This window comes from Manacus candei, unplaced genomic scaffold, assembly GCF_025592945.1.
Source record: "Manacus candei isolate 608988 ecotype Guabito, Panama unplaced genomic scaffold, ASM2559294v1 h1tg000056l, whole genome shotgun sequence".
Classification (NCBI taxonomy): Eukaryota; Metazoa; Chordata; class Aves; order Passeriformes; family Pipridae; genus Manacus; species Manacus candei.
In genome coordinates, this window is record NW_026138104.1 from 7,807,445 (window position 1) to 7,819,566 (window position 12,122).

General features: G+C 37.6%; 1 protein-coding gene across 2 annotated transcripts in view; it reads left to right on the forward strand.

Annotated features, from left to right (window-relative positions):
* Positions 1 to 12,122, forward strand: part of GPR158 (G protein-coupled receptor 158) — a 184,048-nt gene that overhangs the window by 86,207 nt on the left and 85,719 nt on the right. For both annotated transcript variants that reach the window (XM_051802307.1, XM_051802308.1), the window contains exon 4: positions 374 to 591. In XM_051802307.1, the coding sequence (XP_051658267.1) occupies positions 374 to 591 (218 nt within the window). The remainder of the gene's footprint in view (positions 1 to 373; positions 592 to 12,122) is intronic.

Here is a 12,122-nt window from a genome sequence, read left to right on the forward strand (position 1 = left end):
GGTCTGCTCTTCATGTGTCTGTGTGAAATCCTTTCCTTATTCTCAAATCTTTCATATACTTTTTGTCCCCATTCAGAATTCTCCTTCATAGAATTTACCGTGCAGATTTAGCCAACTTTAAATATAACAGGGAAGCATTTGATGTTTAACAAGCTCACTTTCCTTCATATCTAATTTGGTCTGCATTTTCTGAATGTTACAAAGGAGACTGAAGTGAGAAAAGCAACACTGGTCAAGCTATTTTGTAACCTAATTAGAGAGACCAACCGGGAGGGAAAGGGAGCCCAGCAGAGTAATGACTTGCTTCTGTCTGGATGAACTCCCCATCCTGTACAACTAAAGGTGTCTCCCCTTGCCCTTCTGATACTTTCAGGAAAAGATGCAGAAAATCGCTTTTCAGTTGGTGAATTGTCGGAGGAAGTCTACACCTGCCTGCCCTGCAGAGAAGGATGTTCCTACTGTACAGACGATACTCCCTGCTATGCACAGGAGGACAAGTATTTGCGGCTGGCTATCATCTCATTCCAAACGCTCTGTATGCTGCTGGACTTCATAAGCATGCTGGTAGTCTACCATTTTCGCAAGGCAAAGGTAAACTGACTTGTTTTGCTTTGATATTCCTCACTGTGTGGTACAGACTCATTTATCTTAGGTGTATAGCTTCTCCTTTTGAGAGTCAGTTTATCGGGTAAGGAGCTCAGGTCAAGGGGAGGGTGGGATTTCCAAATAGGGATGTTTTCCTCAATTGTTTATGTAGTTTTGGAAAAAGAAAAGTTGAGCAATTTGTGTCTTCCAATGAAATACTCTTACATTTGTAGGTGTTCAGCAAAAATCAAGGAAACCTATTATGTTCAAAGTAATTCTGGAAAATCAGGCCAATTTTGCAGGTACCTGAGGGAACATAGGGCTTTTAGAATCTCGGGATCTTGAAAGTCTCTGTTTTACCACTATTGGGAATGATGTTTGTTTTCAATATATTTGAGAGACTAGTTTGAAAATAATTATATGAAAGAGAAATACTTCCAGGTAGCTCCTAGAGAGTTTAAACTTGATTCTGTGGTTAAAGATTATTACTTTTTCACTAAAGCAAGAGCATATTCAAGAGTATTTTTAAATTTCTGATGCAGCGTTTATGTACTAACCTAATGAACCTTCTGCTTTTACCTCACTGAAAATCTTGTAAGATCTCTTGGAATCTCACTGTTGCCTCAGTAAATGCAGAATATTCTCTAAAACTTCAAATTTAATAAAAAGAAATTAATTGAAGATGGCATATATTCATTACTTACATTTGGGAGATGTAGGTGTGCACACAGTATGCTACATTGTTGAAATTAAGAGCCTCATCCACTCTCTGTAGCTAGATAAGCATTTCCATTTTGGTTTTTGGAACACTTGATCCCACAATCTTCCTAATCCTGCAGTGTCTGTGTTACAAATGCGTGGCTCATTTTGAAAGACTTTAATATCCTGGCAGGAAATCATGGAACGAGCAATAACATTTTTTTTTCCTCTTCTGTTTCTGAAAGAGTCTTTGTATTTAATGATATTGCATAAAATCATTCAAATTACAGACTTAATTGTATTTATAAAATTTTTCATTATGAAAATTTGTTGTAGGCATCTCTTTAGTTGCCTAACATTAACTTAGCAGAAGAACTTTGTCCGGATTTTGTGAGGTTTTAGTCTGATAAGGGTACTCCCTTAATGTCATAAACAACATCATGAAAGAAGCGAGTTTGGCTTGATTTTTTTTTACACATTAAAATATTGTTTAATAAGAAATGTCTCTTTTCTCACAAGTAGCTTGAGATCAGACATGAATAAAATTGCATACACTCTTGCACCTGTACATTGCTTATGTTGTGATATACATATCTGCTACTGTAAGAAGAAAGATATATCTTTATTAAACATACTGGAGAAATCTTGTGTTTCACAAAACCTGCTAGTAACGAAAGGCGCATTTTTACTTTTGTGATGATTAATCAATTCTCCAAAGTAGTCTATGAGTAAAGAACCAGATGGGATCTAAATCTTTAATACCAAAGCAATGCGAAAGCATATACACATCTTTCCTTGTTTATAAAGAGCTTTTCAGTCGTTATGAAAAGGTTTGACCTTACTTTTTTTTCCAGCTTGCCTTTTACCATTAGAAATCATGACATCTGAATGAGTGAAACCAGACATAAACCAAAGCATTCTTTTTCCCAGAATGAAAAGTGATGCCTTTCAGATATTGCAATTCATTCAATTGGCCAGAGATGTATTTAATTACAATTTTACTACCATAGAAGAGAGTTGACTTTTTTCTAGATGTGTATCTCACAAGGAAAAGGGAAGGAAATATGAGCCAAAAAAATAGTATGGTGATTAACAAACCCTTCCATTATGATTGATGTTTTCAAGGAATAGAAACCGATAAATAGATTTTCCACTGCTTTCCATGTATTCAACTGAGTTTTACTTTGATATTCCTTTAATGTTCTTTATCTTGTTGGTACAGCATGATTTCAAGAAGAAAATAATCTCATATGTTTACCATGAAATGGGACGCTCTATGGAGGACAAACATACTGAGAACAATGAGTATTTGCTTAAGAAAACTGCTGGTTACATTGGGAAATGACAGAAATTTGGAGTGAAGGAAAAAACCCTAGTAGCTGACTATGTACTCTCTGCCAAGGGGGGAAAGTCATGAAAATGAAAGAACACATATTGAAATATGTTCAAAATATCTGCCTTTTTGAGAATTTCCAACTGTTAGTGAAGCAAACCACAATTAGTTTAGTATATGTGTCTGTGATTAAAGTTGCTGTGTTAAACTGCTCATTTCCATTGTGCTGTGTGGGTGTCAGAAAAGAGCATTTTTTTTGAATTCTCTCCCACATGTAGCAGTACAATATTCAAATAGTTACAAAAAAGTAGTTTTCAATACAACATTTTAACAGAAAGAACTGTTTACTGTTACAATATCAAGAAACAAACTTCAAAGTGTTGAAAAGAGCAAAAGAAGGGGGTTGAGAACAAAAAATGTTAGATTAGGGCCCCAGGGCTGAAAGAGTGAAGAAGCAGGTATGTGGCATTTTGGTACAGTTGTTGATCAGTAAAATCAGAAGGTAAATGAGATCAGGTTACCTCTTCAGTAAAAGTGACTGCAAAAGACTTCTCAATGCTTGTACTTCATGGAGGGTTCTGGTAATTACTAATTTCAAAAAGCTAGGGTCCTGAAAAGTTAAGGTCTGCCAATGGAAAGCACCTTGGAAAGAAACACCCCAGGCACCTTGACCATGCTATTGTGAGTATAATAATTCAGAAAAAGAATGATAAAAACCCATAGGCATCTTTTAGATCATGATGGAAGTGACAACATTTCTCTCCAAAAAATCAATATATCAGTAATTGCAGATGCAGACCATAAGCATTTTAGACAAGTGAAGAAATACCTCAACTATTCAGATCATACTGTTTGCACATCTTATGACCAAGCAGTAATTACAATGGAAAATTGCCATTGACCTGGTATCATCAATAGTGTGGAACATATGCTAGGTCCAAGCCAGTTACTGAAAGATCAGCCTGGTAAAAGATGTACTGCTCCAAAGAGTGTGGTGATGAGAATGGAAATGTTTTGAACAATTACTGCCAAACTGTTATTGAAAAAATGTGATGATACAGCTTCCATTTTTACATGACCTTTATTACCAACCTAGGCTGTAATAGTAACGAGATACAGGGAAATCTGGTAAATATCAGTCAAAGTGGTTCCAGAAGTGAAAGATCTTGACAAAATGGATGGTAATAAATAAGCAAAGCCTATAGCAAGCCAGATGACTGGCTTCTTAAAGCCAGGATTCTCTTTAGAGGAACCATTACAAGTCTCTGAAATTTTCAGTCTCTTCTTTTAGAACTTCTTAAGGTTCATCTAAAGAATCCTCTTCAGACTTTTGAAAGAACTCTAGAAAACTGCTGAACTATTTACTGTGAAATAAGCTACTGCTTGTATTAATAGCAGTAAAGGAGGAATGGAAGATAGGAAATGTGACAACTGTGCTTATAAAGACTTCCCATAATGGTGACAAGAACTAAAGATCAGTAGGTCCAACTTAAACAGTTGCAAATACATAGAAATGGTAATAAAAAATAGAAGTACCGGTCCGTGGATAACTGTGGGAAGTGGGTTTTTGTGAGAATGTGATGCCCTACAAATGTATTTATAGCTCTGTGAAGGTGGATTATGAGCATGTGGATATGAGAGAACTTTTTCCAAGGTCTGCTGCCAAAAGCTCTTAAAAATTATGATCTCAAGGAGCTAGGTGAGCTACACTACTTACAGGTAACCAAGAGATGACAGAGGAAAAGACAGCACAGGAAATATGGTATAAAGTCATGTGCAACAAGGTGATATTGATGTGTGAACATATATTCATGGCTCCTCTTAAGGTATCATTAGAAGGCGTTCAAGGGATCTCTCAAATGGTTAAAAAAATGAAGTAGGTGCATTACATAACTTTTATTTGCTTCATGTCACTCACTGGCAAAAAATACCTTGGATCCTGAAATATAAAGCAATTAAAACAGGGTTTGGAAGAATAATGCAGGATATTTCTATATATATTTCTTTATTTCTAGTGTGTTTAAACACAGTGGTTTTGGTGAAACTGCGAGGATAGACTGGGAAGGATCACTCTCTGTTCTTTTCCTTTAATAATGCAACACAGGCCATGAAGTGAGGTAGGACACAAGAGTCTGAATCAGAAAGACATTCTTTTGCTCTCTCCTTGAAAAGCTTTTAGTTACTCATATAGACTTTCACATTTGATATGTGGCAAAACAAAATTCAACTTGTTCATCCAAAACACAGTTGCTCCAAACTATTGGTACCACTGACCAATCTGACCACTGCCAACCTGTAAGTATGATGGCAAATTAGTGACTTCAAGAAGTAGTCAGAATTGGCCAACAGTACAAGATGGAACAGCCGAAAGATATTATGAGCAAGCTCAGATTGATGCTGACAAATTCATTTGAGGCTTTGTCAAACACAGGTAAAAGTGACTCAGCAGCCCTGAGATCAGCTCAGCAGCAATGTTATTAAACTGCAAGAGTCGTAACTGGAGAAAACCACAGGCAGAAAATGTGGCCCTTTGCCAAGAGAAAGGAGAAGTCCAAAATGGTAAGAATGAAAAAAATTTAGAAGGCGGCACAGAAGGAGCAGCAGAAGCTAAACCACTGGTGAAAAGCGTTGTAGGGAAAGACAGAAAAAGATGAAAATTTTAATAGATAAAGATGATGCTACTGCTATAATGGGAAACAGTAAAGCATTTCAACAGGAGAGTAAATGGAGGAAATGTGCCAAAGAGAAAAGAGGGAAAAAATATTCCCAGCTAATACAGAAGGGAAAGCAGATGTGCGGATCACTTAAAAGAAATCTTTACTCTCAATACCCCTCATGCCAATTGGTAGTGAAAGCTGGAAACCCTGAGCCTGGCATTGACACAAAATGCAAGAGGCTGAAAAACTCAAGGGAGATGAAAACATGTGAAATCCCATCAGAAAAGCTGACAGCACCTGACAGCACCAGTTTAATGACACTGAGGGAGTTGTGTGATGAAACCTGGGAAAAAGAGATTTTTCCTCAATAGTGGAAATGTTGGAGTTCTGTTAGACTGCTCTATAGGGTGATCCTGCTGAATACTGCACCTGGGGGGATGATGAGGTTTCTGCAGTGTAAGAGACACAAAGGGACACTGGATGTATGTAAAACAAGGAACATGCTCAGTGCTTTTGATGGTCAAGATATGTCTTAGCAATTGTAGAGGAGTCTGTAAAGGAATAGGCTCAACCTTATTTCCTTGGTTTTCAAAAGGCTTTGACAGAGTATGAGAGGATCCTACAGAACAACTTTCTGCCCTACCAAGTCAGATCTTTATGGCTGTATACAGAGGCCTAAAACATTTTTCAGACTGAACAACTAGGGAACAAATCAGCTTAAGATGAATACTAGCACACATTTTTATGTGCTGTGGCATTATTATTGATTTTAGAATGCAAACATTACTACTAAAAACACATCCAAAAAGTATGAGGCTAAGCTAACAAAAGTAAATGGTTAGAAATCATGGATACTGAAGCAAATATTCTCAAAAATGAGAAGCTGAACAGTGATTTTGTAAGAAAAAGTATCAACAAAATAGGAGAACTTTTCTGTGTGAGTAGTGTTACGTGAACCCATGGAGAGTTCAAACAGGGAGTCAGCAACTGCAGTATTGATTACATGCAGTGTAGGGTAGGGGTAGCAAAACTACCAGAAAGAAAATGAACATTTAAATAAATATAAATAAAAAACCCAATTTTTTTAAAAATTTCAAATTTAGCATAGAATTTGAGGGACTAAAACTCTACCAGAGCCTTAGAGAGGAAACCAGCTGCATTGTAAACAAGTTCATGCAAAAGTACCAGACTGCAGAAGGACATTACCTGCAAAGAACCTAAAGGGCTCATCAGTTATCAGGCTGCCTTTTCAAATGAACTGGAAAGGAGAGCAGAAAATAGCTGACCTTTGCACTACAGCCTGTCAAATCAAACATGGAGCTATTAGGTAGGATACAACTGCTGTGAGGAATTGTGAGTCCCTTTAAGAAATGCTAAGAACCTCTGCTGGCAAAGAGACCGGAGAAGTTGATCTCAACTGTAGCTTGGAAGGGGCTAATTGCTACTTTGGCGATGAAGGAGAGATGAGAATGTGACGCCAGCCTTGACTCACCTAGACCTATTCAGAAGGGTCTTGTTTGCTGGGAATTCTCATTCAAATCAATGCTAAAGGCTTCAGAGTAGTTGCACTAAAGCCAAACTACTTTGCCATCATCTCTTCTTGTCATGCACAGTGGTGCTGCCAATTTCTGAGAATGCAGGAACTGAGGGCGAGCATGGGAGGAAACCTTTGGGGGATCTGGTCTTTCCGCCTGCCTAACCTACCGATGGCCAGCATCTCTGGATGTAAACCCAGGATGTCAAGGTAAAATTGACAGCAGTGAGAACACTTGGAAAAGGTTGTTTTCAGCTCTGAAAAATAATGGAAAAAATTATTAGAGGAGAGTCTTAAACATAGCAATTTGGAATGGTCCTATGGCATTAACAATGATGAAGGACTGTGATGGAGGCCATTGGAATGAAGGGCTTTGCCTCATTCAAGGTCATTTCCAGTCACATATATTAGAAATTTATAACTAAACAACTTTTATTGCACTGGTCTTCCCCTCCCTCCCCCCTTTAGGAACGCTCAAGAACTGTTGGAAATAAAAAAATATAAATGCTTTTAATGAGAGAAGAAAATGTACATCTAGAACACTGGTCAAGGAAAAAACTCACAGTTAACAGGACCTCATGACTAATCACCAACAGGAATGAATCATTTTACCTCTCGAGGGAACTGTGGCAAATAACAGCAACAGGCTGTTTTTATATGTTTTTTAGTCTGTTGGGTACGGATTTTTAGTGTTTAGAATTCAATGTGGCTAGATACACTGTGCCACCAATATTCTATTTTTCTTTTTTGTGTAAATATTTTGAAGTGTTCTGCTAAATATGATTTCAAAACTGTGAAGATAGTCCCTAAACAATGCAATTGTAAACACTGCACAGAACTGCATATAGATGGAAAGGCAACATGCAAATTTATGTTGTAGTTCCCCCTTCTAATACTGAGAAATCAAGAATGTCTTTTCTCCCTTACTGCAACCATGGTAGGATGCAGTAATTCAGAGTGAGGTAATCACAGGCTATTGATGTGTGATACATCTTTGAACATTAAAGTGTGCTGGCTTTGCAAACATACCTCTTTTGCTAATGTAAATCAGCCAATCCTTTCTTTTTTTTTTCACTCCACAGTGGCATCTTGATGTGCTTATGCTTGGATGCCTTTCATCTTTGGTGCACATTCTGCTTTTTTCTCCCTAGACACCAATTTCTGGCATTTCAGCTGAAGTGGAAACTTGATAGAGGGAAGAGATCTTGCGCAGGTGGAGCAGCTTCCTTCACATGCTGTTCTGGTGGGCATACCTGACAGTTCGCTCAGCACATACACATTCTGTGCAGTGCTTTATACACCCTTTCTTCATCATATCCTATTGTGAGAACCTAGTTTCTTGTGAATTCTCAGGAAGTTTATTGTAGTCTTCAGGTGTGTGACTTTAAAGACATTGCCAATGTTGTTTTCGAAACTGTTACTGTTTTTAGTGGAATTCTCATTTCCTTTATTAATAAAACAGAACTCATAAAATGTCCCTTACCGTTTTTCTGGGTAGTTAAGATGCATTTAAGGGATGCTGTACTTTTTAAACTATCACATAAATAATTGCAGAGTGCCTTATTGAAAAGATAAGAAGTACAGGGGCTGTTAGCCTGTAGTTGAGTCTCAGGGATGATGTACTGTCTGCTGGAGTTTCCAAAAACAGCAAGCATTGGTAGGCATGACTGCAAGGGTGATATTACCCTGTGTTTGCAGGGTGTTGCAGCATTCACTTCATAAGTCCAAAGATTTCACTTTTGTATATATTTGCATTCTAATACATGTGAATAGAAAAATAAACCTGATTCCACTATAGACACTTCGGGCCTAATGAAAAACTGAAGTGTGAAGAAAATAAAGATCTAGATATGAAATATGTTTTCTGATTTCATTTCAGTCTCATGAAGAATAGTTAATGAGAAGAGCAGGGCAGTAGGAAGCACAAAATGGCTACATACAGGGTTCTCTACACTGAGTCTACTCCGAATGGGCAATGTTCTAACGATAGGTCTTCAAAATAACTTCTCATCAGTACTCAATAGTAACTCTAAGAATTCAAAAGCTACAGTCTTCTCTATAAATCTTTATATTAAGCCAGGGCTTGTCTCTACAGAGTTGGATTGCACAACACCTTAAGACCCATCTGGAAAACATTTGTGATTTTTTGGGGAGTACGCTGCCTTCAAAGTGATGTGAATCAGCCATGGACTGTGACATGTTTGCTCCACTTTGATGTCTCAAGTGATTCCTGGCTTTTGCTTTCTTAGTGTCTTGCTGTTTAATACCTTGCAGTATATGAATCATTATCTTATGTTCCACCAATACTCCAGAAAATTCTACAGCATACAGCCCCAAAGTTCAAATGAATGGAGCTGATAGTGCACTTTCAGTGTAGGGTGTTGGCCAAGAATACAGCTGTAACAAGAGGCGTGGCTGGAGTAGCCTTGAAGGCATATATATGTTTAATTGTGTTGCACTATGATTTCACTTTTAAAATAATGAAAAATAAAGGTAATCAAATCCTTGACTTCCAGCAGATATTTTCTAACAACAAGAACTATAGCAGCATAGAATAACTTTCCAGAGCTGTTTCAGAGCTACAAATTTAGCAAACTGCTAAAATTTTTGGTTGTCTGTTACTCTCTTAGTCTTGCTGAATCTTGTATTTGTAGCCCTTGTGGGGTAGCTGAGTAAACCAAATGCTCTGTCACGTGATAATAAGCTTTCCCCACTGATTCTTTGATGCAGTAATTTCAGGAGAGTTGCATTTACCTGAAGTTTCATTTGGGTTTGTGAATGGGTATTTACAGATTTGCTGGGAAGAGAATTCCTATCATGTCAGCAGAATAATACCAACATTATTTATTTATCCTGCTATTTGTCTTGGAGTTGCATCCTGCTAAGACCCTTCCTTGTACAATCAATAGCAGTAGCAAAGTCCCTGATGTCTTGGGAGGTCTTTGGCATGCCTCCCTTTCCAAGAGCAGACCTTTCCTTTCCTGAAGCAGGCCTTTCCTTTTGTTATAAGGGTCTAAGTGTAGGCTCAGGAGAACTATTCCAAGCATAAGCCCGACTGGTAGAAGAGGGACTTTGAACCAGGAAGGCTTTCAGAATTTCATTGCAGACAGTCATTTGCTGTATGAGGTCTTTGTCTTTGGGAAAAACATTTGGCTAATAGACAGGGCCAAGGTTTGGAGGCTGAAATATGGCTTTTGATGCAATTGGGATTTGCATTCTGGAGTGCTGGTGTCTGGACCCCATTTTGATGTTGAAAAAACAGTATAACTAAGGAGAAGCGCTTATGAAGATGAGGAAATAAGCTTTTTTAGAAGTTTCGCTCAAAGAGAAGGAAGAAATAACAAAGAAGAAACTGGGAAAGAAAACAACAGAAAAGATGTAGCACGAGAACATCCAAATAGTAGAAATATAACTGTATTGGAAACCTTATTCTAGGAAAATCTTGCATTTTTTACTGAATATTTTTTTATTGCAAACCTTATATTTAATGATAGCGTGCTCAGAGAAACTTTATGTACTGTTTTTTATGTGAGGTTTTTTTTTTGACTTTATCATGTGGTGGAATCTGAACACAGATCATTCAGACTAAAATATATGCCTGTTCTTCATTCTTGTCTTCATTTCTTTGGGCAAAAGTTGAAGGTTTATAGCAGGAGGCTTATGCTGTCAGCTTCTTGTTAGGATGTCGTGCTATGAACACAGTCAGATTGCTTTATGCCTTCCCTGTCTCAGCCATGCCTCCCCCTGTCTAAAATAAAATTGTGACATTTTTCTCTGACATCTTCTCATCAGCATCAATATAGCAGAAAAGAAACTTTGATCTCCTCCTGCTCCCCTCGAGGACATCCCAGTTACTTTCTTGGTTACTGTAGCAACCTGCTTGTTACTGAAAGTCATTTTGGACTCTAGAGCTCACTTTGCTTCCAGCTATGTCTGAGCCTTACTGAACTCCTTCTGAGTTCCCTTTTAATATATGTTCTTTGCTAGTCCACAGACCTAAATTTATTGTCTCAGCTTGGTATCTTTTGTCTTGGCTACTGCAAAGTCCTTTCAGCTGGCCTTGGCAAATGCAGTCATGGCCTGCTCCAGTCTATTCAAAATGATGCTGCAAACAATTTTCTGTTCCACAACTTTGTGTTGTCCTTGTTGCATCTCCCTGTTTACATCATACATGAGCTATACCTCTTGTTTTTTTTGGCTCCCACATGAGTTTTTTCTCTCTTCTAATGCCATTTCTCTGATGCAGAAGTGTCAACAACAGCCTCATCTTGTTACATTTTTCAAAAACACCCTTTGTTGCCTTCGTATTTTCCTCATGTTTGGTAGAGGCTTTTTGAGAGCATCCCCTGCTCTCCGTGTCATGGCTTCAGATTCAAGTGCTGACAAACTGTGTGACTCAGAGTGGGATACTGATAGGCTTGGACTACTAATTGCTGGTTATGATACATGATATTGCTTTGTTGTTTCATTGTTCTTCTCATCTGCCCTTATCTGTCTGTTGTCCCTTTAACTCTTAACTTTGTGGAGGTAGGACAGTCTTTTTCACTTTCTCCTTGTGCAGGGTCCACAATAACTTGAGTCTTCCCCGAGTCTGGGCCTTTCAGCAATGCAGTGGTAGGAAAAATAATTAAATTTTACATAGCAATATTTCCTTCCAAGGCAAATGTGCTTTTATTTGCAGTGAAACATACAGTGATCTAAACTTAATGAGACATTACTTAGCATAATAGATTCTGAAGAGCTGAAAAATTTCACCATTTCTGGGACGAGCATTTCTCAGATCCAATATATTAGTTTGGAGTGGTTTAGCCACTTGGCTCCTGTAAAGTAAAAATGAATAAAATAAATTCGATTTGGATTTAAATTCTTCAGAATTATGAGATTTTGATTGATTTGAAATTAATCTAATGATCTTTGTCTGTAGTTCATTTGCCTTCTCAGTCATGTGAATAATGAGATTTTTTTATCTTTATGAGATTTATTCTAGCCCTTCTTTTCTTACATCATTGTCAGTTTGTTTTCTCTGAGATATGGATTTTGAGCTTTGCAGTCAGGTTGGGGTTTTTATCCTGTAACTTATCACAAACTATTGCTCTCTACGTGATTGAACTACCATTTATATAGACTGTTTAGTGAGCTGTGGTATTGCCTTCTGTAATAGGTGAGGCCATGTTGAATAAAATGCTGAATTGCAGTTCAGGTATTCCAAAGCTCCTGAAATTTGGTTTCTATCAGATTTTTTGTGTATTCCATTTAATCTCTTGCTGATTAGGCAACTGTCAATATTAGAGTGCATTTTATTCTTGAAGATAAT